Below are 27,824 nucleotides of genomic sequence, written 5' to 3' on the forward strand. Positions count from 1 at the left end.
TTTTGTCACATTTTTGTCATTTTTTTTGTCACATTTTGTCACATTTTTCGTCAATTTTTTTTTTCTTTTTTTTGCTACATTTTGGTAATTTTTTTTGTCACATTTTTCTAATTTTTTGTCAATTTTTTATCACATTTTTGTCAATTTTCCGTCACTTTTTTGTCAATGTTTTCTCACTTTTTTGTCACATTTCCGTCCTTGTTTTCGTCTCAGTTTTGTTGCTATTTTCACAGCTTTTTTCCAGAAGCTTTTGGATTGGGGTAAAGCCAAACTGGAGAAAATGTGCTCGGTTCAGGTGGGAGTTAAGGGGTTAACCTCTGAAGAACGTTTGTGAGCCAAAGCATTAGAGCGTCCAGTAGAGGGCAGTAAGTAATGAACGCTCTCTCGCTGGCTGCCAGAAACATCCCAGAAGAAAAGAAGCTTTGTTTACAGTTAGCCAAAGGTGAAACTTTATGCTACACGCTGGCCCGCGATCTCTTTTTATCACCTATTTGAACTTTCTTCAGGTTAGTGCTCTGTAAAACAGGTTTAGTTTCGTCCAGACCACTGTTTGTTCCGCTTTTGTCGTTTTACTTATAATTGCTAGCTAGCACATACGCTAAGTTTTGAAATAGAACATAGCGGCATTCTTTAGCAGAGGTGGGTAGAGTAGCTAAAATATTTACTCCAGTAAGAGTCAAAAAAATACTTGGAGAAATGTTACCTGAGTAGAAAATACAAATATTACTTCGACTTGAAGCTTTTGTAACTTTAAAATGTACTTACAGTGGCACAAGTAGCATTAGCACAGTTTTTACTCAAGTAAAAAAGTTCGGGAAATTTCACAGTTACCATGGAGATCCGCCATCTTTGCAGCTGTTAGCATACATTTCCATTGACTAACATTAGCTGAAAACAGTATACAAAGTGGAGAAAATAGCCGCGGAACAACTCTGTTAGCTGCTGAGTTACTGCTGGTTAATACATCTGTGGTGTTCAAGTGTTTTAATATGAACAATAACCAATGATCTCCATTAGTTTGCAATTGCTGCTAATCCCATAATGCTTAGCGATATGACATCACATTCCCGAACTCTTACTCAAGTAGAAGTACAAGTTGCTGAATGATAAATCTACTCTTAAGTACAGTTTTTTCCGAACGTTGCTCAATTTCTTGTACTCGAGTAAATGTAACTGAGTCTTTGCTCTTTAAAAATGACCTGTTTCCACTGTTGGTTGTACCTACGTCTGACCACAAGATGAGACACGTGTGTTGCCCAAAGACGCAACCACAGATGTGGCTCTTTGCACTGTTTTAGTTTCAGCTTAGGTATTCAAATTAAAAATGAAGTCTTCACAATATTATTATGAAAAAGAAACCACAGAAGCAGTCCTGCAACTTTAAAGATGGGGGGCTTTTCAGAACTGGGATCCAACAAACATCTTTTTGGTTTGCGGGTGAATGCTTTACCACTGAACCAATGCCAACCAAATCTGCTTTAGTCACTCATCAACACATCACCTTTCATGTGTGTCTTTGGGCAAGATCCCCCTGGCCTTTGTGTGACTGTGCATACAATTGTTTCATTTTTATTTACTTGTTGTCTTTATCACACAGGTTTATTATGGAAAAGAAGGGGACTCAAGGTTTCATCAGAAAAACACTCAGCTGTTTTTGTGGCGAGAAATTTCACGATAGATTTCAACTACAAGTTCATCAGCGTGTTCACAGAGGATGTAAATATTACAAATGTAAATACTGTGGCAAGGGCTTTGCCAACTTGAGCAATTTCAGAGCTCACGAGAACAGACACACCGGAGTGAGACAGTTCAAGTGTGACCGATGTGAGAGAAGTTTTACAACGAATGCAGACCTGACAAAACATGAACGAAGTCACACTGGAGAAAAACCGTACGGTTGTCCCGAATGCGGGATGAGGTTCAGCAGATCAAGCAACTTTTGTCGTCACACAAAAAGAATGCATGGACTGGAGAAAGTGAAACCTTTTAAGTGTGACAAATGTGGCAAAGGTTTTACAACAAATTCAATTCTTTCGGGTCATAAATGCATTCAAACCAGTGGAAATGTTTGTGAGTCCTGTGGAAAAGATTTTGTTTGTCCTGCAACCCTCAAAATACACATGAGGATCCACACTGGAGAAAAACCATACAGCTGTGATATATGCGGGAGGAAGTTTATTTCTTCAAATACCTTAAATCGTCATGTAAGAGGCACGCACGAACTTGAGAAACTGAGACCGTTCAAATGTGACCAATGTGGGAAAAGGTTTGAAACAAATGCACTCCATTCGGTCCATAAATGCAAGAAAAAGCCGCATGTTTGTGAGTCCTGTGGAAAAGGTTTTCTTCGTCCAGCAGCCCTCAAATATCACACAAGGATCCACACTGGAGAAAAACCATACAGCTGTGACGTGTGTGGAAAAAAGTTTAATCATATAAGCTGCTTAAAGGTCCATGTAAGAAGAATGCACAAGGCAGCGAAACCAAATGACGTCGAGGAGAAACAATTCATCTGTAAAGACTGTGGGACGGTGATGAAATTCGGCTGCACAACTTTAAATAATGTTTTCAGTGTTACAAACCTCTCGGATGTGAAATGCTTCATGAAAAATCACACTGTAACATTGCAATGACCATCATTTACATGTATCTGATAGACAACATCAACAGCTTTTTTTGTATTTTTGTAAAAAATAAAAATATAATTTCAATATCAAGCAGATCTGTGGTTTGTTTTCAAAGCAAAAATTTCACTTTGACCATGATTTTCTTTAGATTGTACATAATTGTGCGGGTCCAGCATGCTCCTCTACAAATCAACGGTGCTGCAGTGGAGAAGAGGGTGACCAGCACTAAGTTCCTGGGTGTGATATCACAGAGAAGCTCTCCTGGACCATACACACTACATCACTGGTCAAGAAAAGTAATCAGCGTCTCTACTTTCTCTGCCAGTTGAGAAGAGCCAGAGACCCAGCTTCCGTTATGTGCAACTTCTACAGAGGAACTATAGAGAGCATCCTGACCATCTCCATCACTGTGTGGCACAGTCCAGCACTGCCTCCTGCCGAAGGAGGCTCCAGCGCATCGTGAGAGCAGCGGAGAAGATCTGCGGAGCCCCTCTCCCCTCTATTAAGGACATGTACTCCACCCGTCTCACCCGCAAAGTTCAGGGAGGAGACTGCGGAGTCCACGGGCCAGTTCCAGTCGACTGAAGAAGTTTCATACACGAGGCCATCAGGAAGCTGAACTCCCTGCCTTCCCTGCCTTTTTTAAGCAGCAAAACATAATTTCTAATGTGAAACCTCCTTCTTTCCATCCTTTTTTGGATCCCCCCTTGTCTCTTTCGAGGCCTTCATCTAGACCCCTCCTTCAACTTCAACCTTGCTCCACCTCTGAGTCCATAATTAGGGGAGCAACAAACCATTGTTCTGCTACCTCTCTACTACCATGCATAATAGTAGAACCTCCCAACCTTCCAAGTGAAGCAATATTGAAGCATGTATTCTTCCCATTAACCATTGGCCCTGGTCTTCAATTGTCATTTTATCCTTAACCATCTTTTGTTGTTGTTGTATTTTCCTCCTTGTTTTTGTTGCTATTTTCTCACTTTCTTCAAGAAGCTTTTAGATTTGGGTAAAAAATGTGCTCGGCTAAGGTGGGTTTTAAGAGGTTTTAATTTGGGTGGGGAAAAGGGGTTTCCTCCTCCCAGTCCTGAAGGGGGCAGTATCTTTTGGCCCCCCACTTTAGCAAAGGTGAACCAGATCTTCTCCCCTCCTGACCGTCGCTGTCCGTGCCTTTGTCCTCGGACGGTAAGTTTTCGAAAAGTTTGTCAAAGTTTCAAATTAATCGCTATTTACATCAGCTGCTATATCGTGCATGACGTAAAAGACGTAACATACGCGGCCAAACCGAAGCCAACGTGATGCACGTGCCGGGTTAATGGTTATACTGGCTTTTTGAATGGTTGGCCCCTCGCAAGTTACAACCAAACACTTCTTTCTTTTGGTCCCTGGCAAAGTACTTCGTTAATGCTTCATATCTTCCAAAGTTATGATTTACTTATTTGAAAGCGTAAATAGACAAATAGACATTAAAAAGGATTAGATTTATGCTTCTTTCTTGCATAATCCGGGCTAAGCTAGCAGCACTAGCTAGCACTTGTTGACATTCCTCTCCCTGATGGTTCAGACCATTTTCCAGATGATTTGACCTTTTGACGACATTTTCCAAAAGTAATAATTATTATTGTTAATTAAAAGCTAATTTATTTAAGGTTGTTTAATTAGAGTGTTGGACTCAGTGCAATGTAAATAAATAAAGAATAAATATAGTACGATAAGATAATCCTTTATTGATCTCACAACGGAGAGATCAATAAAGGAGATATTCACTCAGGGTAGGCAAAATAGACAGGAAATGTGCAGCTAAAGCAGTTAAATAAATAGTAAAAAAAAAAAAAAAGGGGGTATCGTGTGTACATAAATATAGTACATAAAAATGTGCTCTAAATGTGGAAAATATACTGATTTACACCAGTGTTGGGGCAACGCTTTACAAAAGTAGTGAGTCACAAAAATATATCACTTTTTAAAACTAACTAAGGAATATAACATATCACTTTCTCAAAATACGGGACTATTTTAGTCATTAAATTTCATGTAACTTGAGTTACAAGTGCAAAACTCCAGCCAAATATAATGCAGCATCCCAGATGAAGTTGGTGTATAAGATCAGCCATTGTTTGTTGTTAATGTCGTCAAAACAAAACAGAGAATGGGAAAAGTGAAGGAAAAAGGAAATCTGACTGCACTTTTGCTTGGTGGCATTATTACTATATTCAGTGGATATTTTGCCAAAAGTAACTCAAAAGTAACTCAAAGTAGTGTAACTCATATTTTCGAAACAGTACAAACATATTACATTTTTAGAGCTGTAATCACTGATATAGAATATGTAAAATGTTTTAGTAACTTGCCCAACACTGATTGACACAAAGTGACGTGAGTTGGTGGATTTACAAATGTACAATAAAACAGCAGAAGTTAGGGATGCACAATATATTGTATATATATATATTGTATATGTTTGCACATATCCTGTCTGTTTTGCACAACCTGAGTGACCTTTTTGAATGCCGATTGTAGCAAGTGAATTTCTCCGTTGTGAGATCAATAAAGGATTATCTTATCTTAATGTATTGCGATATTAGTGATGCAATATCCGTATCGCAAAAAGCCACAATATATCGCAAAAGTCTTCTGTCTGACTGAGATTCACTTTTTTTTTGTAAACTCAGCTTTAAAAAAAGAAAGAAAAAAGAATGGAACTTATGAATGTGCAAAAATTCTGTTGTATCGTAATGATGTGCAGCCCTGATAGAAGATATAGAAGACACAGATATGTCCAGGCAGGGTGAATACAGTCAGTGCCAGTGACTCTTGCAGAAAAGAAGAATGGCCGTGAAGTTATACTAGCCTATATCTCAATTTAAAGACGATGAATAATATGGATACAATTTTGTTTCTTTACCTTCTTCCTGCCAGTGCTACAAACGTTGAATGGTTAAAATGATCTGAAAACACTGTTAGGCCAAGAGAAAATTATATATATTCCCATTGGCGCTTGTCTGTTTTATGAAAATTAACTCTTGATTCATTTTATACAGAGATTACCCATCATTTTGGGACTATGGAGGAGGACGATGCTGCCCACACTCCCACATCTACACAACCAAACCGCCTGCGCAAAGGAAAAGAAGCCTACCCGTGCAAAGTCTGCGGGGAAACTTTCACTCGCGCCTGGTCGTTGGTGCAGCACCTTTGGAAACACACTGGAGAAAGGCCGTTCAAATGTCGCTATTGTGGCTCTGGCTTCAACGCTTTGACAAGTTTGCGACATCACCAGCGCGTGAAACACAAAGTCAAAGCTGTAAAACTAGAAGAACAAAAACTGATCCCTAACACGGATGATGAGAACCGATTTAAGTGCGACATTTGTGGCAGTAGTTACAAAACGAGACACATTTTGCTGAGACATCGACGCCGTCAACACAAAGGAATACTTATCGCTAATGTTGAGGAGGAACCATTGAAAAGTGACCAGTGTGGGAAAAGTGACAAGGCTGACGAAGATCAACTCATGAAACACAAAGAGGAAGAAGAGGAGATTGCTGTTGTGATGAAAGAAACTCCCCAAGAGCTTCTCGCTAACACTGAGGAGCAACCATTCCAATGCGACCAAAGTGATGACAGTTTATCAACTAATTCGAGTTTTCAAAAACAAAAGAGCTGGGCAATAACAGGGATCGGCCTTAACATAGAATGTAAAGTGTGTGGGGAGAGGTTCCCTAATAACACTAGGCTGTTAGTTCACCAGCGCCTCCATGAAGGAAAAACAATCCAGAAGTGCACACAGTGTGATGCCGAGTTCATATGGGAAAGTCAATTAAGAATACACAAGAGGATGCACACGGGAGAGCGGCCTTTCAAATGTGACGACTGCGGGAAGGGGTTCGCAACGATAGGGAGAGCGAATGTACACAAGCGAACATGTCAGGAAAACTCTGTTCTTTTTATGTGTGCCCATTGTGGATGTACGTTTACAACTCGGAGGGAGCTCACAATTCATCAAGTTCAGAGCCTGCATATCGGAAAGGACAATCCTCTAAAAAAGCGTGAAAGAACGAGGGACACAGGAAGGGATTATGATGATCAAGTTGTAGAGGCACCTTCAGGAACTGTCAGGAAGAGGATAAAGCAAGAGCATGAAGGAAAAATTATACACAAGTGTAGATACTGTGGAAAAGAAGAACTCAGTCATAGTAGTCTCTTAGTGCACGAGCGAGTACACACCGGAGAAAGGCCGTTCCGCTGTGCTTACTGTGACTTAGCTTCTGCCAGTCTGTCAAATTTGCGTCATCATCAGATCAAACAACACCCAGGTAAAAAACTAGCTTCCTTAAAACGAGATCATTATTCTGTTGCTTTCCAGACCCCTGATTTAAAACCCCCCACAAAAAAACCCCAAACTCTTCACAAAGTTGTTAATAAATTGTTCAAATGCGAGTATTGTGAAAAGGCTTTTAGGAGTAGGAGTCATCTCCAAGAGCACACGTATGTCCACACAGGAAAGCCGTTTTACTGTGATATTTGTGGACAAGGCTTTGTCAGAGCGAGCCAACTTGAGCGACACCAGGATGTCTGTGGAGTCTCCGTGTTCAGATGTCGCCCCTGCCGCAGGACACTGGACAGTCTGGACGACCTACTGGAACACAAGCTGCGGCACCACGGTCATGACCAGGCACTGAACGAATCTGATGGCGGCAAGAGTGCAGACAGACATCGCAAACATGGCTGTGAGCAGTGTGGGCGGAGCTTTTCGGATGCAAGCGGCTTAGCTATCCACAAGTGCGACGATCAGAGCACAGGAAAGACCTTGACCTGTAAAGACTGTGGGACTGTAGTACAAGTCGGCGGTACAACTTTGTCGAACGTTTTCACAGTGACCGACCTCTCCAATGTGAAATGCTTCAGGAAAAATCACACACTGTTTTGACTTGGGGAAAAATTGTTGTTTTTTTGCAAATTAGAATGAGATTTGTGATTAGTTTTAAAATCAATATCCAGTTCATGGTGCTCATTTTACACTTGTCCAAGAGCATATTTACATTTGTGTGAAGACTGAAAAGTTAACTGCTGACGTATTGTAAGACACTTCACAGGATTGTAGAGGGTTAGCAGGTGTGGCACATAATAAGATCCTATACTAGACAGTTTGTTTGTTTTATACTATGTGCTACTACTGACAGTTACTCCTATGCAAATACCGTTGCCAAGGATAACAAATTGTACTATGTTCTGATGGTATTCTTGTTCTTGAATGGTGTTTTTCCACATCCACACCTCAAAATGTTGGACCTGATCAGCTTTGTTAAAGGTGCACTCTGCAACTTTTTATGTGGAAAAAAAAGTTGATATTTATGCATATTTGACCTTGTAGTGGCCAAGTGGCTGTATGCGTGGTCAGCATTGCGCCTTTACTTTCGCTCATAATGGTCTCTATGATGCTCCAGGATCAGTTGTTTTGTAGGTTTTCACCGCTGATAACAAAACAATGAATCCTGGAGTGTCCTGGAGACCACTGTGATGGAAAGTAAAGGCGCCACGCTGACCACTCATTCAGCCACTCGGTCACTACAAGGGCAAATACGCACAAATATAAACTTTTTTTCTCTTGCATAAAAAGTTGCATAATGCACCTTTAAGTTGAAGCCATGTGAACTGCCCTATGATATCCCTATGACATGTTTGTTGTAGATTGCTGAAAAATGTTAAGTTTTTGTTATGGACATATGGTATTTTGTGGTTAAAAAATAGTTTTATTTTGCTGAAACTAAATTCTGTCAAGAACTAGGTTAAATTTATGTATTTATTCTGTTTACATATTTGAAACGAATCGTATTACATAAAGGATTTTGGAATATCAAATATCAACGAAACCTGTGAGACCTGTAGTCTTAGACCTGTAGTTGTGTAGATAATGTATAGATTGAATTTGTGTTTCTATTTCCCTGGTGAAAGCCTTTTATGTTTATAGACCCATTTGGCCAAAATGTTACCTCTTAACTTCCGCCTGAACCGAGAGGATCTTTTTCCTCACGTCATCAGATTTTTTTTTCCATCATTTTTTTGTTGGGCATTCAACTCATTTTTGTAACTTTTTTTGTCATTATTTTGCCATTTTTTTGTCACATTTCCATCATCGTTTTCGTCTCAGTTTTGTTGCTATTTTCACAGCTTTTTTTCCTGAAGCTTTTGGACTGGGGTCGAGCCAAACTGGAGAAAATGTGCTCAGTTCAGGTGGGAGTTAAGGGGTTAATTATGCAATGTTCGATATTGTTTGCATAACGGCTCATCTAGTTTCTATATTAAATATGTAATAAAACTTCTGTGAAAGTGTCCGCTATCATTGTATAAAGATGCCTAAAAACGATAATTTCTTCATCCCTTTTCTAGACATGCTTCAAATTCATATTGGAGCTTTTAAAGGTGGATTATAAAAAGTAGAAGGACGCCCTCTATTGGACATAATGAAAGGTTCTTGCCTGATGCTTACACATACAGCACTGCAATTTATTGGAAAGAAAGAAAACAATTTATATAATAGACAAATACAAATGGCTTATGCAGAGAGTAATGTGTTTAGAAAATGTACTGTCACCGTTACATAAAAGTACTTTCTGGGCTTTTGGAAAAGACTACAAAAATACTTCTCAGTTTCACCACAAGAGGACGTCATTGCAACATTGTAGAGAACTATTTCTTCTTTTACTTTTGGAGAAGTTAAGATTATGGATAATGTAGATTTTAATGTAAATCTAACCTTTTTACCCACCATACATTTCACTTTTCACATTGTCTTTGTTCTACATTTAAGGTGTTTTTATTGTGATTTAGAAATAGTTTAGTCCAGTTTAGGTGTGTTTTAGATTAGTTTTAGGATTCGATCCTCATAAATACCTGGTGCTACTTGTGAAGGCAGCAAATTTATAAGGGAAGGACATTTTTTTCTGAGATTGCAATGATGAATTGGGGTGAAAATGCCACACCAAAAAAAAAAAAAAAAAAGGAAAGGAAAAAAGTTAAGAACCAATGATTCCGACATGTGGGAAAGGGGACAAAATCATATATACAAAACAGAGACAGTTCACAGTTCAACTTTGTCCGATAAAACTGACAAAACAAGAGATAAGAAAATCCCTTATGTGACCACACAATGTAGATCAACAAAGAATAATATGACCCTGTAATCTCCAAAAAGTAAAATAAATGTATAATAATGTTAAAAACACTATAAAAACCTCCCAGTCCGAGGGGACGAAACTACAGAAGGGGGTTGTGTCCCGTCAGTGCCTCTGTTGTTTACGCCCATGCGCCTGACAGACAGCGCAGAGGGAGACACCGAGTGGAACATCTCTCCGACTTTACCCCAAAAACACCGCTGCTGCTGCCCCTCTTTTCCTGACCCCCGGACCTGTCTCTCTTTGGGATTTACGGGATCTACCTAAGCATCCGATCGCCTTGGTGAAAATGACTAAATGTGAAGCTAACGGCGCCAGAGAAAGTGTGCCTTGTTTGGATCTAAACGGGTCGTGTGCCACAACATAAAACTCACCAAGGCCAGAGCGAGCCTGGGGTTAGCATTAGCTCGTTAGTTAGCTCGTTAGCTAGCCTCACAGTCTGGGGATCTTACAGGTGTTTGGCAGAAAATAGCCAAACTTAGCTTATACGTGTGGGTGTTTGTTAAGAGTCTGACTCAAATGCCGTGACTTTACCTTGAAGTTAATGTGCCTGTTACACGCGTTTGCCAAGAATCTTGTATAAACGTAGCAACATTGTTATTAGCCATTAGCGCTGCTCCTAGCATCAAATTAGCCTGTTTACAGCAGGCTAGCCGCATTAGCCGAGGAGCTAGCGCAGTAACTTTAACGCTACATGTGCTTATTTACCAATGTAGCTTGGATTTGCGGGGACTGACACAACATAAAAATAGCCACCGGGCTTTAGGATCATTATAATTGCCGCAAAGTGTCTGGATTTTCCGCGGCGCTTGTCCTGGACTGACCCACCCACAGGACTCTCAACCCGGGGCCGATGCTGACAGTTCAGCCTGGAGCACGGCAACGCCAGGAGCCGCTACAGCGATGCAGCCCCAGCAGATCTACGACTTTTCCAGTGACGAGAACAGTCACAAATGGAGAGGCCTCTTCGTGCAAGCCTTACGAAAGGTAATGCAAGGTTTTGAGACGTTGTACAAAATGTTTTTTCACCTCATGCATTCCCACGCTACAGCCAGCAGAGGCGTCTGGCGACACTGAGGGGCCCGGCTAATGAACTTGGGCTAAACTACATGTTTTATCCCAATCTACTGTCTTATAGTAAATACAGGAGCACTATATTTTACTCCCACGTTCAGTGTGCAAGCGTGGAGATGCAGAGTGCAGGTGACGGCCCCATATCTACAATGGATCTCCTGTACGACTGAGAGCTTTCACAAACATGTGTAGATGCTTGTCTGTTAACATTAGTCACATATCAACAGTGTGGGCTTTAACCTAAAAATAACGTATTAGTCATTGGTGGGATTTTCCAATCAAGCTGAGAAGTTTGACAACATCCCACAGTCTTGTCCAAAAATAAGAATCATTTGCATAATGTGACAGTGACACCTCAATTACCATCACCAGCAGCAGCAGAACTACAGGCTGGAGCATCCGCAGATAGTAGTTGCTTTATTATGATTTATCAATTTAAGTAGACAACCTTATTGAGCTTCGATATTGTGGAGTATATCACCCAGAGAACTTAATTTAGCAAATCTGTAAGGAAAAGGAGCACTTTTTTCTACTAACTTGCCTGAGTGAAAGCGTATACACTTCAACATAAGGACTTTAAAGGGGGGAAAAAATGCATTTCAACAATAACTATAACTGTCACTACTGGTCATTGTGTTATGAAATGTTTTCTGCATAACTTGACAGTGCTTGTTAAGTATTGCATTTGCACAGAAATGCGCATAATTAACTTCTGCTTTTCTCTGGTGTGAGGTGAAACTAACCACTCTGTCATTCTGTTTTCCCCCATCAGCCTGCGCGTCTAAATCTCTCATCTGCAACAACTAACTTCAGTTCCTTAAAGCTCCTGTTTGGTCTTCCTTTAGCCTCATGTAACCTGGCAGCCCTAATCTCAGCATCCTTCTACCCATTAGGGCTGCGTGATATGGCCTAAAATCTGTCACGACATAAAAAAGAATGATCACAATAACGATATAATTGACAATGGAAAAAGGACTTCAAAATTCCAGCCTTACGCCTATTTGGAAGATTAATGCAAAGATATGTCATTCTTTTTATTAGCGCTATACTAATTTCCTTGCAAATATGAACTACTCAAGCAATTTATATCCTTCATTTCATTTTACTTTTTAAACACCTTAAAAAATTATATAATGATATATGATTCGATACGGCCCACCTCTACTACCCATATCCCTCCTCTGTACATTTTTGTGTCTTACTTAGAAACGGCCCTTTCCTTTCGTGAGAACAAATGGACTCATCACTTCTTTTGAAACGCTGCTAATTCTGTCATAATATTCCAAGAAATTCTTATGCAGATTTTACCAGAAAGATCACTTTCGACTTGTCCGGACACGCTGAAGTAGTGGCAGATTTTGACTAATGAAAATAATGCAAGTGAGTGAGAGAGAGAGTGGTCTCTTTTTCACACTGCCGTGAGCAAAACCGAGCTCTGCTCCAGTACTGCAGACTCAGCATGTTTTTAACATTTGACATTTTGTCATAGTTTTTATGTAGAAGTAAACAGGTGGTGATGTGGTTCTATTAATATGTAGTTTAAATACTATTTACATTGCCCAAATAAACTATATGTTTTTGGAGCAAGCAAGACATGTACTAGTATCACCAAAAGTATTACTTGCAGTAGTAGTGATCAGGGCTGAACAATATTGAAAAAAAACTGCAAAACTGCGAAATGCAATACAGGTGTGCAATATTGCGCATTAAACATAAGTATCCATTCAGTTTAAACACTGATTGTTGTAATTTATCAGTAATTTGTTTTTCAGCAAGAAAGTCAAAATAAAGCTACAGAATCAGGGCCCAAACATGGAAAAAAATGGAACTGAACATTTGCACATTTATGAATTCCATGCCTTTTTTTGTTTGTCGCCCTCAGGCAGATGGAAGACTGTAGTAATTTTGCGGCTTCTTTCGATATTATGGATGTTATTATTTCACTGAATGCCATATATTCTATTCATATTCTTCAGCCCTACTAGTAATGTGGTTAAGCATGATTTTCTTCCCCGATTTTGCTCTCATTTTTAATTGCGGTGCCGTTGAATCTTTCCGTGCTGTGACGAGTTGAAGACAGTCACAGCAACTCTTGTCTCATAGTGTGAAGGAGTGTGAACTAGACTCGCGTATTGAATCGTGTGATGTGGACGACAGAAAGACACGAGTAAACTCAGTTGCAGTGAATCCAAAAATGTATCATTTTTAAAGGAACTATACAGAGTTTAAAAATGTTTAAGTATTTTCCTCCCCCTACATGTTCCAGTCATGTCCTAATGTGTAGAATGAGCTCAGACCTGTTCACCACAACTGCCTCTAAAATCCTGCACTGTCTCTCAAAAGGTTGTCACTTAGGGTCTGAAGTGTCGTCATGCACAAGTTTAATATAGAAAGTGCAGTTACACGTATGACCTGAGGTGGCAGTAGTGAGTATAAAATGGCCAACTTTCATCTAGCCCCTTTAAAGCCGATTTTGGTGAAACAGTGACAGCAAATGGCAGCAGCCAATAACAGAGCAGAATACACCCAGAAAATAGCTTGCTTTTCATTTTGCCATTATAACAGCTTCACAAACAACAAAGTAGGGGCCACAGTGAGCCTGATCACGGCTAGAAGCAGGTCCAGCTAGTTTTCAACTGCAAACAGACTTTAGCGGCACTCGCTGTGTTCGAACCTCTCTGTGTCTGACCATCTCCTTTTCTTATTAACCCCCTGGAAATGCGTCCTGGTTCTTCGCTTCGAGAGGACAAGATCAGGAAGACTTGTACCTGCGCTACTGTGTTGGGCTGTGATCACATGACACATTTCATTAATGTTGACAATGTTGACCCCCGCCCCAGTTTTTGCAAAATCTCTTTAAGGGATATTTCAGGATTTTTGACACAGGGCCTTATTTCCTAGTTATCCAGAGTGTGGTTGATTTCTGGAGATTTATTTATTTATTTATTCATGCAGTCCTTATGTTTGAGGAGTTTAGTGGCGCTAGGCTAGTGCTAGGCTAGCGCATGTCTATGGTATCTACTAGCCTGCATGAAAAACCTCTTCAAAATCATGGGGTCGTCCTCCAAACGTTGCCATATCTGATCTGAGGAAAGCTCCTTTATGAATTCCACGTGTAGTAATGCCGTAAACGAACTACTGTAGATCCGGTAACCGAGCAGATCACTCCGCTGCTGCGTAGCTACAACCAGGAAGCTGATGCTGCTCAAATATAAGTTATTTTAAATACAAAATAGTTATAGGTAAAAAATTATTCAGTCAACACAGACATTTATATGGGTAGTCTGGTGTTATAAGTGATTTGCCTCAGGTGCACTGTGCTTGGGTCAGACTGTTTTTAATGCAGGCTACTAGTTACCATAGACATGCACTAGCCTAGCACCATTAAACTCTTTTAAAATAAGGACTGCATTAATACAAAAAATGTATATATCTCCAGAAATCAACAATATTCTAGACACCTAGGAAATGAGGCCCTATGTCCACAACCCTGAAATATCCCTTTAAGCCTGAATCAATGTGGACATTTAGCTTCTTCAGTTCATCCACTCAACCTTACGGGTGAATCAGGTGAAACTTGTGGCAGGTGTCGCTCTGTGCTTGGAGTCCCATCATCTCGGCTTGTTAACGCTGAGAAACATATGACGCAGTCCGGTTTGTTTTGGTCGCACAGCTGTTCACGCGGCTCGTCATCAGAAAGTCATCGTTTCAGAGGCCGAGCCGTGAAAGAGCGCGCCTCCTCCAAAACCGTTTAGCTTTTATAGTGGATGATTAAGCCTCCTGAAGTGGGTATTCTCCTGCTACAGCTCTGTGGAAGCGCTGATCTTCTCAAGCACAGCATTTAAACTCTACTTTTCGAGGCGCACGGAGCATTTTAATATCATGAAATTGGGATAAGTTTGACTCGCATGCAATGAAAACTCGATTTCGGGAAAACTTAATTACGCCGTCACAATTTGCACGCTCATGTGGCTTGTTGAGATTTGTTAAAAATAACTTATAGGGAATCCCCGCAGACCACAGGATTTACCCAGAGAGGTCATGACTTCTGTTTTAGTGCTTCTTTAGACTCATTTGGTTTGAATTTTGAAATAGGGGCTGCAACAATTACTGATTTAACATAAAATATTGAAATAAGGCAGCAAATTATGGGATGATGTTTGCCTTTTTTTATAGAGCTGTTGAAACTGTTATTGTGAAACAGAAAACGGAAATAAGAAATATATGAAAACAAAGTTGCTGTGATGCTTTTGGGAAACCGTATTAAAACTAAACAATTGAATTTGAATGAGCTCATGATTTGTGATTAAATCTAGGGCTGATTGCATTTATCTGTGGGTGCTTTTTAATTGAAATTTATAGCCTATAGCTTTTATAGCCTCTTGCAGCAAATGGTGCTTCTTGTTTGGAGTTTGGACGTTGGAGGAATAAAATCTACAGTATCTACTATAGGGCCTCATTTCCTAGTTATCCAGAGTGTTGCTGATTTCTGAAGATATTTTTTTTTGTAATTCATGCAGTTCTTATATTTGAAGAGTTTCGTGGTGCTAGGCTAGTGCAAGGCTAGCGCATTTCTACGGTATCAGCTAGCCTGCATTAAAAAACAGTCTGACATGCTCCACAGTGCACCTGAGGCAAATCCATAGACTGTATATATAATGGACAGCTTCTGCTCACTCCGCCCTGTTTACCATAATGACTACGTTCGAGGGGGAAATCATGGCGGATGAAGCATGTTCCTAAAAAGGACATAAGGGCGAGATCTTCACTGTAGACTCGGCCCTTGCGTGACGTGTAGCTCGCGCTGCTCCAATGCTAACAGTCCGAGCCTCATTAAGTACAAGATTTCTAAAATTCTTTTTACGAAAACCAGCCTGGTCTCTTTAATTATAACTAACCCAGCATTATCACAGGAGGAATATCTAGCTCTACATAGTTCCAAAAAAATTGGGACCAGGCTTTAAAGTTGTTTAGAACGTGTCTAAAGTCCAGTGCTTTTTAATGGGGGACTAGCGGCCATTTGGAGGTACAACAGCAATGACGGAGCAATGGCGGCCCCTAGTGTTGTGGCCAAAAAGCGTGTCAGTAGAATAATTTTAACCATTTTGCATTTAAAAGAACTTGTATTTGAGCAGCATCAGCTTCGTGGTTGTATAAGCTACGCAGCGGCGGAGTGATCTGCTAGAAAATAGTCCCTCAAAATGCGATCATTCATGTGAAGCAAGGTCAGTTTTATTCCAAAAATTATTCTATCGACACAGACATTTATATGGTTAGTCTGGTGTTATAAGTGATTTGCCTCAGGTGCTCTGTGGAGCGGGTCAGACTGTTTTTAATGCAGGCTAGCTGATACCATAGAAATGCACTAGCCTTGCACTAGCCTAGCGCCACAAAACTCTTCAAATATAAGAACTGCATGAATTACAAATAAATATCTCCAGAAATCAGCAACACTCTGGATAACTAGGAAATGAGGCCTTATCTCAAAAACCCTGAAATATCCCTTTAAGAGGAATTGCAGATTGTAGTAGCTGTTGTGCTTAAGTTTCAACATATCACTATAGAAACACATCATGTATTTCTTCCTTCCTTCTTGCTTCGAGAGCTGCCTCGTCGCCCTGTTCCAGTCGGAGTTCACCGGGTTTCTGATCCACACGCCGTGGCCAAAATGTAAAGCTTAGGGACACGTCTCGAGTTACTGTCTGTGTCTGCTGACCTTTTTATACCGAGGACCAGGCGCCGCACGATTTGAGCAGAAAATGTTTATTGCAAATTTACTGAAGTGTAAATGTCTGACCTCAGTGGATAAAACCAGTACAAAGAATCGCATTGGGGTTTTGTTTTCATTGAGATCTAAACTACAGGGTCAGACGGTTTTACTTAATGAGAATTCAAAACCGGGATGTTCTTTGCTAGGGATGGGTTCTGTTAAGTTTGGTATTGGAAAAAAAAAGGTTTAGGTACTACTGGTATTGAAAAAATAAAAGTATCGAAAGCTGGTACTGAAAGAAACTGTACAATCTTCATATTTAAGTTTTGATGCTGTTGGTCCTCAAAATTTTAGAGAAAATCATTGGAAAATTGGGAAAATTGGGAAAATGTTATGAAAAAAACAACAAACAAACAAACACATAGACAAAGCAGAGAAAAACCGGGAACATTTTGTAGTTAAAGGAAGTTTCTTGGTTGTTTCTAACAAATGCTACAAATGCAAAAGAAATGGAAGAATAAATTAACATTATTTATCTGTTTCATGGTTCTATATGACACATATTTTAGTATAGGTATTGGTATCAATACTTTTTCTGATACCTATACTGAAATGTTTGTTATTTAGAACCAGAAAAAAGAACAATAATGTGTGGAAATTTACAATATCGGGTTTATCTTCAATGTCGAGATTTGGGTGAAAAATGGGGAATAATTTGGGGGAAAATTGTGCAAAAAAAAATGAGCAAAAATGGGGGGAATAATTGGGAATAAATTGGAGGAATAACTGTGAATAAAATGGGGGAAAATAGGGGGAATAATTGGAAATAAATTGGGAAAAATAGTGGGAATAATTGGGAAGAATTTGGGGGGAAAATAGGGGGAATAATCAGGAACAAATTTGGGGAAAATGGGAGGAAATAGAGAAAATATAAATAATAAAAAAATAAGGAAGATATTGGGAAAAGGAGTGAAAATTGGGACAAAAATAAGAAAACATTGTGTATAACAATTGGGGAAACATTGGGCGGGAAAAAAATGGCAAAAATAGGGTGAAAAAAAAACATTTATTTGAGCTGAAACGATAAAGTCAGTTCCTTTTAATTCTGTCCCTGGACCAACAGCATCAAAACTTGAATCTAAAGATATTCGATTTACTTTTTTTGGTACCTGATTTCTATGTAGTACTTTAATTTTTTCGATACAGGTAATACCTAAACTTTTATTTCCAAAAACCTTACTGGTATCGTTGAACAGTACCCAGCTCTATTGTTTACTGAGGAGGAATTGCCACCTATAGCTCCATGATTAATCGCAAACTGGTTCCGAAAACAGGAAAAAGTAGTTCATTTTCCACAATCGTGCAGCCTTGAAAGATTCGATTACACTTCATCTCGCAGCCCTCAGGTCCGAGTACCCCCGGTTGGGAAGCAGTGGAGACATCATGCCCCCCTCGGCCTCTCTTTGTTGCGTCTGTATTGTCTGCTGCTGCTGCTGTGGATCCCCAGACTGTTGCTCTAATGGGATGATGTCATGGCATGAATCATTACAGTGACACAGGGGTTCGATGACGAGAGCCGCCCCCCTCCCCTTCCCCCAAACCACAATCACGATGTAAATACACACGTAACACCCAGACGCACCTGTAATATGAGAGACGAGCCGCCGCCAAAAGGACTGGACTGTCTGTGTTTTGTGGCGAATATGAGGGACTGGTTTAATCATAATTTAATCAATTAGAGGGAAAATCTGATATGAAATTAGGACTGGGCAGCTAATTGAGCATCTTATCAAAATCTCAACTCTGGTCAATCTCAGTTATTGTTATGGGGCTTTGTAATTGTCAGTTTTACGGCCAGTTCTGCCGCACTTTTTGTTTGGAGTCTGGAGGATTACACGCAGGCAGATTTATGTGAGTTAAGTGATACTAAAGTGGAAAGCATTCGGGTTTTTGTTTAATGTTAAGGTCTGCCTTTTTGTTAGTGTTAGCAAACTATTAGAGAAAGCTTTATTGTTGTTAGTACAAAAAATAAAAAAAGATCTATATTAGAGCTGGGAAATATCGACAAAAATGAATATCTCAATGTTTTTGGGGACTTTCTCGATAACGATGTTGAAGCGATGTTTTGGAAAACCATCAGAAATGTACAAAAATGTGCTGCAAATATTGTTTACATCGCTTGGTCTTAAAAAAGATAGTTGTCCAGATCAGACGAGAAAAGGGCAGAAAAAAACATTCTGTAACCCCATATTTTATTTTTTTCCCCTGTTTGTTTCCCCAATCTTTTCCCCATTACTGCCCAGATTGTGTCCTTTCCCCGTCCCCCCTCCCTACAACAACAAATTTACAAACCTTCCAAACAGCAATTTCGATATTATCTTGTAGACTTGTTGTTGGGGAAATGTATTATTCTGTGTTAATATTTTTATGACTTTGTCTGTTGACATCAGTCCGCCCAGGGACTACAGGTGGAAATTATCACCAGTGCTACAGCCTGGTACAATGCATCTCTCCCTTTTGAGGTTAATGTATATTGTACACCCTCCCTGTTCAAATAAATAAATAAAATAAAATAAACTAACTAAACCAGCCATTCTGCGACATGGCGGCTCGGTAGCACAGTGGATAGCGCTCTTGCTTCCCAACTCGAAGGTCCTGGGTTCAATTCCCACCTAGACGGGGCCTTTCTGTGTGGTTTGCATGTTCAGTCTCCCCCAGGGGAAACTGAAGCTATAAACGTAGCTCACCACCACACTGAGCATGGAGTGAATGTACAATTCTCTCATGTTAAAGCACTTTGTGAAAATGTCTGTAAAAGGCGTCGTGGCCCCACCTTATATAACGTTATTGTATCGATATCGAGATATGAACATTCAAGATATTGATATCGAAAAAGAAAAGATATCAACGATATAGATTTTCATCAATGAAACCGCACTCTTTTGCATTTTGTTGTTTTTTTTTTTTCAGAAAAAGTCGTATTCGCATTGTATCGATATCGAGATATCTGGCATATCGAGATATGAAATTTTGTCCATATCATTCAGCCCTAATGACTGTGCTAAATGACGATTTTAAGTGGTAAAATTGACCAAATAATATATGATGCATGTTTTTAGATGTTTTCAGGTTACTTTTTTTTGCAGACTAGCATTAGGGCTTCCCTGTCGTCCCTCTGATCCATTCACTGTTGTAGACGATATATTGCCCACCTCTAATCTGTATCAGAAATGACTATATATGCAAAGCCCTACAATCCTCTCAATGAAAAAGGTTAAATGAGGGAAAAATGTCTGCATGACCAAAAAAAAAGTTGCCACAAAATAAAGATCACACGCTCCAATATCTGATTTGTTGCGCCTTTGGCTTTGATTATCACAGCACGCAATGTCAAAAGATCCAGTGTTTTCCTGTCCATTCTTCATGATCTTGTATTGCTGATGGGAGAGTGTGACCACTGTGCACAGCCTTCTCCATCACACCCCTAAGATTCTCAACGGGGTTCAGATCTGGACTCTGGCGACAAATCCATCTCCTGCTCCCTGAACCGCTCTTTCACAATGTGAGCCCGAAGAAACCTTTTATCGGCAGAGACGTTGTTGATCACATCTTTTGCACCGAACGAAGCAAACTGTGAGTTTCCACTGCTGTCAGTTTAATGACGCTGCAGATCTGAGTTAATAACATCTTATTTTGGTTTGAGCCGTGTTCACTTTTCCACTCCAGTGAGCACATTTTTCTCAGCGCGAGAATGAGCAGAGTGGAGGATTTCTGTCATACCACTTAGATATGTTAGCCCGTCCTAAACATCCCTCTGCGTTATTTTTGTTTTGCGACATTATCAACATGCGTGTTTCGGTCGGCGTCTGTGTTTGATGTGTCGTCCATCACACGTCGGGGTCGGGTTACACTTGTTCAGTAAATACTCTGAGTCATACAGGACACATCAGGAACATGCTACAAACATATCCTTCTGCTGTCAGGGCTTCAGTGGACGGGGCTTTGCATGTTTACTTAGTATGTGACCCAACAGAGTTAAAAATGAGAAATGGAGCACGTTTTAAACAATTAGGAGGAAACGTGGCGCAGTCTTTTGCCATTGCCATGAGATTGAACCCACATGTTGTATAGCAGAGCAGGAACATGCCACAAAAGCTGCTGTTTTAGGCGCCGTTTACACTGCGATATTCTCCACAAAAGCAAAGCAGAAGCGTCTTCTCTCAATCTGCTTTTATATGAAAACGAGGTGTCAACAAAACCTATGAAACTGCAGTGCACGCCTTTGTCGAGGCATATAAGGAGTACCCAGAGGAAGATGGGTTATCTGGATGTTGTGGCTTTTTAAGGAAACACTGTAAATAATTTGTAATGACTTATTTTACTTAGAAATCTCCAGACTAAATATACACTACTGCTCAAAAGTTTGGGGTTACTGTCCTTGTTTTTTAAAGTAAAGCACATTTTCTTTCTAATGAGGATAACATTAAATTAATCAAAAATACAGTCTAGACATTGTTAATGTTGTTGCTGGAAACGGGTGATTTTTAATGGAATACCTACTAGGGATGCACTGATACCGATACCACATGCTTGTACTGATACTCGTACTCATTCATGAGGTCCCGATACCACTTGACGTGCGGCCGGAGCTCCACCTCTGCGCTGAGGAGAGAAAATAGCAACAAACTGGAGAATTCTTTAGTGGAAATACAATTTTCCACATAGAGCTGACTTTATTACAGACTACACCCCCTAAATCAGAGTCTGTGCTGGATTTAACCAGAGCTAAATGCTGCAGCGTGGAGTCTGCAGTGTTTACAAGATACAGGCTAATGTTGCTATTGTTGCTATCTAGCCGCTAACTCGCGGCTAGTTAGCAACTGTTAGCGACTGCCACCTCAGGTCTTTTGCGTAGCTGCAGCTTCTATTTTAAACTTGTGCATGACGGCACTTCGGACCCAAAGTAACAACATTTTTAGTGACAGTGCAGGATTTTATAGGCAGTTGTGGTGAATAGATCTGAGCTCATTTGCGGCACGGTAGCACAGCGGTTAGCGCTTGTGCTTCACAGCTAGAAGGTCCGGGTTCGATTCCCACCTGGACGGGGCCTTTCTGTGTAGAGTTTGCATGTTCTCCCCGTGTCTGCGTAGGTTTTCTCCGGGTACTCCGGTTTCCCTTACCACTAAAAACATGTACAATAGGCCAGGATGAATGTGAGTGTGTTTGTGAGTGCGCATGGAGGACGACGGATGGAAATAAGCCCAAGGCTACAATCCGGTGTGGCTTGTTTACATGCATGAGTATGTTCATTAACATGCACTGTCCCGGCCAAATAAACCAATAAACCATTCTATACATTAGGACATGGCTGGAACATGTAGGGGGTGAACATACTTAGTTTTAACATTTTTAAACTCTGTATAGTCCCTTTAACTATGCATGACCAAAATTAGGCTGAAGTTTAAATTTACAATGCCTAATCTGTATATAACACTGTAGAGATGGCACATAAAAGACACTGTTGTTTTAGCGCCAATTATGTTAATGCATGAATGAACACAATTACGAGCTGCAACCCAAATAAAATTCAACTAATAATCAAAACAATTAGGAATTTGACCAATTTTAGAATACTGGTCTACAGAATAGTCATCATGAAATACTTTTACCATAATGATTTTTGCACAAAATCTCCGACCATTCTTTTCATGCTTGGTAAATGGTTAATGGACTCAACTTACATAGCGCTTTTCTACCTTCATCAGGCCTAAAGCACTTTATAGTAAGAACCAGTCACTCATTCACTCTCTCATTCATATACACCAATGTACGCAGACACTGGAGGCAAGGAGGGTGAAGTGTCTTGCCCAAGGATACAGCGACAGTGTGCATAGGCGGGAGCTTGGATTCGAACCCACGACCTTGTTCTTACTTCTGCTCATTCTTCGAACTTTGCATTGTTATATTTTTAGCTTCTCACTCGCATTTCATTCCCAGACGTACAAGTTTTTTGTCACTTGATCAAATTCACGTAAAGGGCGGGATCTGCTGTTCACGCCGCTCACGCTGCTCCCGCCACAGCCTGACGCTCCTTCGACTTCTCATAAAGGGAGTTTTCTCAGCTGGAGGAGTTTCTTCTCTCAGTTACATAATCACAGCTCTCACCTCCTCTGTCAGCTCAGCGGTGTGAGTTTCAGCCTGGAGTTTCTAAGTACTGCTAGTGGTGCGTATTACTCGAGATGAAATAACAATAACCAGCCAGGAAAAAGTAGTTTTGCTGCCTGTTTGCAGCTAAAACAAACCTGGAGTCACATTTTGTTTCATTCCTGCATATTCAGTCTCTTCACACACTGATGTCATGAGTAGGTGCTCCTTGGTCTTAACGACGGCTTTGCCAGGCTTGTTTCGATTGTTTCACAACTCAAATTGCCTCCTAGCCTGGCTAACACCAGACTAAAATCACAAGTGATATTTAGTCTGGGGACCACCAATGCATTTTCTCGTAGGAGAGGTGTGGTTTACGATCGTCCATACTCGTTTATTGGGCGATACGAAAAAAAAAAAAAAGTCTATCTTTCTGGCGTCTGCACGTAGCCATAGCCAATCGTATCATCGCATGAGATGACGTATGACGTACCCGCTGTAAACTTTTGAGATAAACTCTTTAGAACACGGCCTAAAGCTTGATCGAAAAATACCATCGTGTCTGCTGCTGTCATGTTGGATCCGTAAATAAACTTTTTTTTTTTTTATCCGTAAATAAACTACAAGCTTCCGTGCGTCATCGTCTTGCCGTCCCTCCTCGCTCTGTGATTGGTTCCCAAATCCACCGGAAAATTTGGGCCATGGTCCCCAGGCTGTTGTGCAGTTAGAAATAATTCGAGCGCACACAGCAGCCTGGTGTTAGCCAGGTTAATTGCCTCCACTATATGAACGATTTCTCACCAATACTTGATATATCTGGTTTTTTTCTGTTTTTCATTCTTTTATCAGTTTTAACAGTTTTAAAAATGGGTACAATTCAGATGTGCCATCATGAGCACACTGTTGTATTCACATTTCAAAGACCAATTTTCCCATCAATTTAAAAATATTCTATCTAGATCTATCTTAGAACTTTTAAAACAGGCGACAGAATCCCTTTTTAGCCTGGGTTTCCATTGTCTATGATTATTGTATTGTATATTTCTCATATGTGCGAGAATATTTCTCAAAATCATCTCATCAAAATATTGCCTACTTCTGCTTTTCCAAATAAGGATACGTCTGTGTTGAAAGCTCCTGACCTAATGGAGGCCTTCACTGAGTGGCACTAATGGGTGGCACTAATTAGGACTTGATTAAGGACTGGTGCAGGGATTTAAGTTGCAAGCGTTTGTTTAGGAGAGAGTCCTGATAGGTTTACCAGTACTGGTTTTAGCCGTAGAATCTGGCATCTGTAAGTGTGAATAAATGTATTAGCTAGGGCTGAAACGACTAATCGATTAATCGACGACTAATCGATTATTGAAAGAGTCGACAACTATTTTAGTAATTGATTAATCGTTTTCTGGCTCACACAGACTAAAATGGAGCAAAAATGACAACAACAAAAAAGTATTTTTGATGAAAACCTACTTTGATTTCATATTTAGGGTCTGTAGTGGTTTGTACAATGTAAATTTCATGAATAGAACCTGCATAAAACATTTCCCTTTAGTTTACTCCATCAACACTTCCTTAAACAGCGCGACTTAAAGCCACACCGCGTAGAATTTTACCCCAAAAAATAAAATTGAAATACAAGCTTTTATTTTATGACAGATCTTTCCAGCGTTGAAAAATACCTCAAACAAACATGTAATTTTGCTGGAAGCGGCTCAGCTCTCCTAAGACAGGACATAACTTTACTGGGAGTGGGTACGTCTCCAGCTCGTTTCCATGGAGATTTCAACTAAAGGCAGCAGAATTTGAGATTTAAACAGGTTAGGTTGCCATCCAAACCCAGTCATTGATTTCTCACTGCAGTAATAGCATCCTGTGTCGAGCTGCTCATTAGGAACATGTTTTGTACTGATGGCAACAATATAGTCCAAAATGTTACGCAGTGTACCTTTAAGCTATAATGTGATAAAAAATGGAAAAAATAAAATTTTACTACACGATTCACAGCCAAGCGATTAATCAATTAATCGTAAAAATAATCAATAGATTAATCGGTTACAAAATAATCGTTAGTTGCAGCCCTAGTATTAGCATCACAACTGTTCACGGTACAATCAGTACTTGATTTGTAAATGCTTACATCTTATCTAGAGGCTTATAAGAAAAGTGTATAATATTTAGAAAGATTCTGGCATACTAGGACGGCACGGTATTGGAACAAAAAACTAGTAATTAATATCATTATTGCAATATTGCACAAACTGTAAGGATTTTTTTTCAGCTACCAACACAAAATCAGGACAAAAACAAAGCTAAAATTGAACTTATCAGGAAAAAATGATCACTTAAACAGATTTTTTGCACATTTATAAGTTACAAGCACTTTTTTTGTTTCAGGCTGAGTTTCTAAAAATGTGTCAGTCAGACTGTAGTGGTTTTGTGATCTATTGTGGCTTCTTGCTAAACAGATATTCCATCACCTAATATTGCCATATATTGTTTTGAAATATTGCGCAGACCTATGACATACACTAGCTTTTTTAAGTTAAGATAATCTTGTATCTTTTCCCTACTACATTTAGTCTCCCCCATAGTCTAAAAATAAAATGCAGAATTAATAGGTATGCCAAAATTATCATAGACATTGGGGGTGGGCGATATAGCAAAAATAGTATACTGTAATAAATAAAATGACTATTTCGATTTTATCACAATTCTTTTTTTAGAATGACAAAAACAACTTAAATTAGATGCTGAAGAAGGATTAGATAAATATTATGAAATGCTAAAAATAGAAGGACCCAACATAGACCCTTGAGGCACGCCACAACGAAGAGGTGACTAAGATAAGAAGCAGGGCCAACGTTAACTAACAAAGTCTTTTTAAATATGAATCCCCATTAGCAGTGCCTTTTAGTCCCATAAAAGTGTGCGGCTTAGGTTTCCTTCACTGACAGTCGCAGGTAAAGAGCCGACTGTGCAGAAGTGCTTTAGATCGTGATAAAATGACCTCACGAGAAAAACAGATCGTCAGCCCCAGATATTGTAAGATGGTCTATTATTGTCATATCGCCCAGTCCTAATAAACATAAAAAATTATACCCCTTATTGGCATTTGTCATGATGGGTCTGATCTATAGCAGCAGTTTAAAGGGGCTAAATGCAAGTTGGCCATTGTATGCTCACTACTGCCACTTCAGGTCATACGTGTAACTGCAGGTAATATTTTAAGCTCGTGCATGACGGCACTTCGGACCCGAATTAACACCTTTTTGAGTGACAGTGCAGGATTTTAGAGGCAGTTGTGGTGAACAGGTCTGAGCTCATTCTACATTAGGACATGGCTGGAACATGTAGGGGGAGGAAAATACTTAGTTTTAACATTCATTTTTAAACTCCGTATAGTCCCTTTTTAATAATGAAATTAAGGGCAATAATTACGATAATTATCAATCAGGATCACTGGGGCAATAGTTTAACCTCTTACCACCCGCCAAAACCAAATGCATTCTCTCCTCTTTACCATTGTCTTCCCTTATGTGTTTTTGTCACTTTTTTATGGCACTTTTGTCATTTTTTTGCTGGATTTTTGTCTTTTTTTTGCTGGATTTTTGTCATTTTTTGGCTGGATTATTGTCTTTTTTTGCTGGATTTTTGTCTTTTTTTGCTGGATTATTGTCTTTTTTTGCTGGATTTTTGTCTTTTTTTTGCTGAATTTTTGTCCTTTTTTTGCTGGTCATTTTTGTCAATTTACATCCTCATTTTCTTCTCGTTTTTCGTCGCTATTTTGAAGAAGCTTTTAGATTGGGAGAATTTGGAGGAGAAAACATGTTCAGGTGGGAGTTAAGAGTTTAACATGGGTTTTATGAGACACATTGCTATGACTATTACCACTTATGCTGCAGCTAGTACCACTATCCGGTCACGGGCCCTAAAATACACGGAGAGTGCAGTAACTCCTAAGAAATAGTTGTAGGTGACATTATTAAACAGGTCCAGTATTTGTGAATGGGAAAGCCCCGTGGTTTCAGTGAGCAGTGACTCACGACTCCGCGTCCTGTGGAATCTCGTTGAAGTTTTTTCTTTCTTTTTGCGGTCCACAGGATGTTTCTCTAATCCACTTCTGCTTTGATATTTTTTTATATCTTTATTTCCGAGTACAGTTGAAGTTCGGTAAAGTCTTGTGAGTGTGAGGCATCCTGCAGCGGTGACGTGTGACACCGCAAAAAAAAAAAAAAAATCCAGATACTTTGCACTTAGTTGATTGGTTTAGTTGGATGGAAAAGGTGGTTCTGCACACTGACGGTTTGTCCTTGGGCAAGACACTTCACCCACTTTTTTCCCCCCAAGAATGCGGTGTGTGTGAGCGAGTGGTTGGAGACGCCGCTAGCGCAGATTGGCACCGCATCTAAATGCCAGAGTTGTGTTGCTGTTCAGTCAGAGCTAAAGAATGCATGACACTTTCACTGCATTCTCTCTCCACATTCCTGCATCCTGCCACTGTTTGGTCTCTCTCTCTTTCTTCAGATCACCGCCCACCAGCTCGTTTTCTGCTTTTATTGTAGCTTAGTCAGAATTTGCCGCCTCAAATCTAAATCCTGGGTGAGGTAGCACTTACAGAGATGTCGGATATCAGCCCAAATTTGGAAAAATGATCAGTATCTCTCCTGGACACACCACATTGTTGAGGATTCTTCCCAAATCAGTGGTTTTAGGTCGATGGATGTCAAACTGCGGTACATGAGCTTCTTCAGATGTTACTCGGGGTCATTAAATGAGACGTTCTAGACATGGGTTACCCTCAGTTTTAAAGGAACAGGCCACCGTTTTAACATGCTGAGATATGTTCTTACCTGACGAGTTGAGACGTACCTGTAGGGCCGCGCAATTAATCGAAATTCAATTACGATTTCGATTATTACACTAGACCAGTGGTTCCCAAAGTGGGGTCCGGGGCTCCCTGGTGGGCCTCAGAGCCACTACGAGGGGCCCCCAAAGCTTGTCTGCAAAATAAGCACAATGAAAAAAGTTCATTTTGAAAGGAAAAAATACATTTATCTGGACTAATGCACCAGTTTAAACCAGTATTTAGCCTAC

At 40.0% G+C, this 27,824-nt stretch overlaps 1 protein-coding gene and 1 long non-coding RNA gene across 4 annotated transcripts in view; both read left to right on the forward strand.

Moving 5' to 3' along the window:
• The first annotated feature begins 417 nt into the window (after positions 1 to 417).
• On the forward strand, positions 418 to 2,396 carry LOC306975843. Its single transcript, XR_013793723.1, has 3 exons — positions 418 to 506; positions 1,598 to 2,066; positions 2,313 to 2,396. It is a non-coding gene; the product is annotated as an uncharacterized lncRNA (long non-coding RNA).
• Positions 2,397 to 9,938: 7,542 nt separating this feature from the next.
• Positions 9,939 to 27,824, forward strand: part of sos2 (son of sevenless homolog 2) — a 51,754-nt gene continuing 33,868 nt past the window's right edge. For all 3 annotated transcript variants that reach the window (XM_079573369.1, XM_079573370.1, XM_079573371.1), the window contains exon 1: positions 9,939 to 10,786. In XM_079573369.1, the coding sequence (XP_079429495.1) occupies positions 10,703 to 10,786 (84 nt within the window). In that variant the 5' untranslated portion in view covers positions 9,939 to 10,702. The remainder of the gene's footprint in view (positions 10,787 to 27,824) is intronic.

The sequence above is a fragment of the Gobius niger genome (genome assembly GCF_951799975.1).
Source record: "Gobius niger genome assembly, chromosome: 16".
NCBI lineage: Eukaryota > Metazoa > Chordata > Actinopteri > Gobiiformes > Gobiidae > Gobius > Gobius niger.